Source organism: Mus caroli, chromosome 1 (genome assembly GCF_900094665.2).
Source record: "Mus caroli chromosome 1, CAROLI_EIJ_v1.1, whole genome shotgun sequence".
Taxonomy (NCBI): Eukaryota; Metazoa; Chordata; class Mammalia; order Rodentia; family Muridae; genus Mus; species Mus caroli.
Window position 1 is genome coordinate 126,228,982 of NC_034570.1, and position 4,615 is coordinate 126,233,596.

The 4,615-nt window shown below is 46.7% G+C and overlaps 1 protein-coding gene across 1 annotated transcript in view; it reads left to right on the top strand.

The window, feature by feature from the left end:
• Positions 1 to 2,534, top strand: part of Kdm5b (lysine demethylase 5B) — a 74,928-nt gene extending 72,394 nt beyond the window's left edge. Inside the window, exons 26-27 of the mRNA XM_021176317.2 lie at positions 1,018 to 1,338; positions 1,822 to 2,534. Coding sequence (XP_021031976.1) covers positions 1,018 to 1,338; positions 1,822 to 1,959 — 459 coding nt within the window. The 3' untranslated portion in view covers positions 1,960 to 2,534. The remainder of the gene's footprint in view (positions 1 to 1,017; positions 1,339 to 1,821) is intronic.
• The last annotated feature ends 2,081 nt before the right edge of the window (positions 2,535 to 4,615 follow it).

Here is a 4,615-nt window from a genome sequence, read left to right on the forward strand (position 1 = left end):
TGCACCACCACTGCCCGGCTCGTGTGTATTTTTGTGTGGTATGTTTATATGTGCATATTTTCACACGGGTATGTATAGGTGCACACACACATATGCTTGGGATGCAGTTCCTGACGTTGATGTGTAGAATTGTGGATTGCTCTCCACCTGAGTCATTGAGATTGGATCTCTGAATTGGACTCAGAGATAGCAGATGACCAACTTTTTTCAGGAATCCCTTATCTCTGCCTTGCAAGGCTGAAACCACAGACGAGCCACCACAGCCTCTGAGTATTGACATTGACACTCGGGGTCTTCTTGCTTTTATGGCAGACGACACACTGACCGCTGAGTCACCTCCCCAGCCCCTGTAGCATCCCCTGACTCAGCACTGCTGAGAAGCTTCTGCTCGCAGTGCTTTGATCCCAGCACTCGGGAGGCAGAGGCAGAGGCAGGCGGATTTCTGAGTTCAAGGCCAGCCTGGTCTACAAAGTGAGCTCCAGGACAGTCAAGGCTATACAGAGAAACCCTGTCTCGAAAAACAAAAACCAAAACAAAACAAAGAAGCAGCAGCAGCTTCTGCTCAGTTGGGCTCTGCACAGAGCCGTCACCAGTGCCCCTGAGAGTGTAATCAGGATAAAAACACACCAGGGAAGACTGAGTCACAAGGAACAAGATCCGTGTGAAAGGTACCCTGAAATTGACCACAGCCAACCTAGCCGTCTTACTCCTGTGAGGTTGCGATAGATAGCCTTCACAAATGCTTAGCATAACCAGCGACTCACCTAAGGATTTGATAAAAAGGAGGGTATGTGTATGTCTTTTCTCTGCTGGTACTATCAGGCCACGTTGAAGTTTGGTATCCCCAGCTCGCCAACAATGCTGAGCGAAGGGAGTTAAGCTGGCTGTGGAGACTGAAGCTGTGGAGATGGTAGCAGCAGTTAGGATGCAGGGTTCTCATTTGTACGTTTTTCTTTAGTTCAGTTTTAGTAATGGGCAAACTGAGAGCTAACACTGAATTTGCCATCTCCCGCCCAGAACGATTGCCTTCGAGGGAAACGAGATGCAATCAACAGTCCTGAGAGGAAACTGAAAAGGCGCCCAGAAAGAGAAGGCCTTCCCAGTGAGCGGTGGGATCGAGTTAAACACATGCGGACGCCCCAAAAGAAGAAAATCAAACTGAGTCACCCCAAGGACATGAACAGTTTCAAGTTAGAAAGAGAGCGTAGCTATGACTTAGTGCGTAATGCCGAAACTCACTCCCTGCCCTCAGACACATCCTACTCCGAACAGGAGGACTCTGAGGATGAAGATGCCATCTGTCCAGCTGTGAGCTGCCTGCAGCCAGAAGGAGATGAGGTCAGTGAGGTTTGGGCCATAGAGGACGCGCTTTCCCCTAACTCAGAAACCCTGTAAGCTAGACCTCGTCTCCTTGGGTCTTTCTCTTCTGCTTGTCTGCTTTGAGCTGATCTGAGTGGATTGCTCAGTTCTCCCCTCCTGATAATCTCTGCTTTTAACATCGTCCTGGGTCTCCTCCTTTTCTTGAAGAAACTCTCGTTCTTCCTTTTTTCCTTCTCTCGCTCCTCCAGCTTTCACCGTCCCGGCGCTCAGAAGGTGGGAGGGATGCTGATGGAGTGAGTGCCCTTTTGCTTACTGTCACAGGGCAGCACTGTCTACCCCAAAGCAGGCACAACCTGAAGAGTGACTCTGCCTCCCAGCTACACTCCTGTGGTTAGCTGTTGTGCCAGAGGCCCCAGTGCGGGGACAGTGGCAAACGGCCTGCCCGATTTTGAATGGCATTGTTTCCTCTGAACCCCCCATCTCCCTGCTCTTTGTAACCAGGTGGACTGGGTCCAGTGTGATGGCAGCTGCAATCAGTGGTTTCACCAGGTCTGTGTTGGTGTCTCTCCAGAGATGGCAGAGAAGGAAGACTACATCTGTGTGCGCTGTACTGGGAAGGACGCACCAAGCCGAAAGTAAAAACAAACACACACTCACTTCATGTAATTCAGGACTCGAATAAAGAAGACTTCCTCAATCTCAGCAAAGCTACAGGACTGGGTGCAAGCCAGCCTGTGCACGGTGCTATTTCTATTCCTTATGGGATCATTTTTCCAGAACTCTTTGAAAAAAAGAAAAAACAACTAAAAAAATTTTGACACTTTTTTGTAATTTTTTCCTTAAAAGCTGTTTGTGGTTGTTGAAGTTTAAAATGCTGACTGTTTTTTGCAGGGGTCTCTACTGATTTCGAAGGTATTGGAGTTTGCACCTTTTTGTGTACAGCATAACATTGTACTTCTGCCTGGGATAGACCGGCTTAAGAGTCCAACTCAGTTTCAGAGCCCAGCAGGGCACCAGAATTCCAGTAACCCTCACAGAGCAGCCGCCGCGCTCCTTTGTCTCTCACCACATTTCGGGGATTTTAAGTTTTTACTTTGGGGTTTTTGTTCCTTTCTTTCTCCCCTTTTCCTTTCTGGTAGGCTAGGTTTATTTATCTCAGCAATAACTTCTATGTTGGTGTCAGTGGCTGGAATTAAAACAAACAAACTTCTAAACAGTGTGTTGGTGCTTTAGCATTTGGTTCATGTACAGAAAGCAATGTCTAGTTTCTGGTGTCACTGCACTAGTGATGTAGGAAGAGACTGCGCTGTAAGTAATCGCCCGCCACGGCTGTATTTTGGCTTTCTCCCTACTCAGCCCCCCCCCCCTTTTATTTTGGTAGAATGTATCAAATGTTGCAGTTTATATTGTGGAATAATAAATCCTTGGTCCTATTCTAAAACTAGACTACAGCTTCTTCTGCCCCTCCCCCTTGTGGGCTGCAGAGCCGGAAGGGCTGTCTGCTTCTGCTTCTTCCCAGGCAGGCAGCAGCAGAAGTGTGTTTGCTCTAGGAGACTCTGTAGCCTTATTCTCTGGGTGGGCCTGTGCCTTCATGCCCCACTAATAAAGAATCCTTGTCTTTAAAGACCAGAGCCAGTCCTTCAAGCCATGTTCTTTTTCAGTAAGCTCTCAGAATATTGGAGTGGTCCCCAAATCACTCCAGACTGTAAGACAGCTCTCCTATGGAATGCTTTTATCGTAATTGAATTGACAGGGAAGTTTGGTTGAGATGTGGTCCATCATCTTAGAGGCTCGGTTCTGTTGTATCAGTTGAGGGGAGCCTTGGGCCTGCCTGGGATTTCTCTGCCATCTGTGTAATTTCATCAGTCTTTCTGGTTGTGGACAGCCCATACCAGTTTCCCCCTGTTCTGCAGAGAGAAAGACTTCCTGTGAGCAAAACAGGCTCTTGCTCACTCTTCTCCTAAGTTCTTGCAAACTCTTGTTTTCCTCACTGTCTATAGCCATAAGCCTGATGGTGGGCAGAGTTAGCAGACCTTTAATAAAACATCAAAAAGCAGTTTGTGAAATAGCGAAAATTTAAATGTACTGTCCCCTATGCAATCCAGATAATTAAATCTGTTTAAGAATAACCCAGTGGTCTGCAGTGTCCTGCAGTGCTGTGATGTCTCTTCTTGTCTGGGGATGAAAGTAAGCTTTGAAGAGGGCATTACTGAGTCTGGGGTGCACCATAGTGGGAGAGCACAAGCAAGACTCTGGTTCCTATGCGTGGCACTGTCCAAGGAAGTAAATATGTGTCAAAGAAGACGGGATGCTGCTAAAACCCAGTCTGATGGTTGAGAACTTTCACCCATTGAGATAAGCCCTCTGTGTAGGCCTGGCTGTCCTGGAGCTCACTCTGTAGATCAGACTGGCCTCTCACTTAAGAGATCCACCTGCCTCTGCCTCCTGAGTGCTGGGATTAAAGCCATGTTCCACCACCACCATCCAGTTCCCTCTGGGTCTTAATGGTTGTTTTGCTTATTCATTTGAGTTTTAATGGGGTCCAATCTAGCTCTGTAGCCAAGAGTGACCTTGAACTTCTGAATTCGTTCTGAATTCGTTCTGACGATGTTTTTAATTCTGTAGCTAAAACATGTGCATCATTGTGCCCAATTTCTGTGGTGCCAGGGATCAAATGTGAGGGCCTTGTGCATGTCAGGCAAGCACTCTGCCAAGTGGACCATATATGCGCCCTCACCAGCTTTTCTTGTTGTATACCTTGTATATCATGTGTATCTGATATTAGCAGATTTGCTGATATGATAGGAAATAGAACCGTCCCCTTCCCAAGTGGGAATCATGGTTTGTTTGTATGTGTTGATACCAAGTCTGAAATGTCAGCTGTGTAAAATGAAATGAACCCTGGGATTGCTTCAGTTCTGCCAGTGCTCTTCTGCATCCTACCTTGTGCAGTACCAAACACTGCACATATTGAAGACATTCCGCTTCAACTCAGGCCACCTGTGTGCCGGACAGAAGCTAAGGTTCTATAAAAACAAAACATTTTATTATGTTAGCTTTGAAGCTTAGAGTAGTGGTTCTTAATGAGTTGGTCTCAATCCCTTTGGCAAACCACTGTCTCCAAAAAATACATAACGATTCATAACAAGTAGCAAAGTTACAGTTAGGAAATAGCAGTGGAATAAATAACTTTATGGTCAGGAGTCACCCCAACCTGAGAAACTGTGGTAAAGAGTCACAGCGTTAGGAAGGCTGAGAACCACTGCCATGGAGGAATGCTGGATAAATGAAGAAA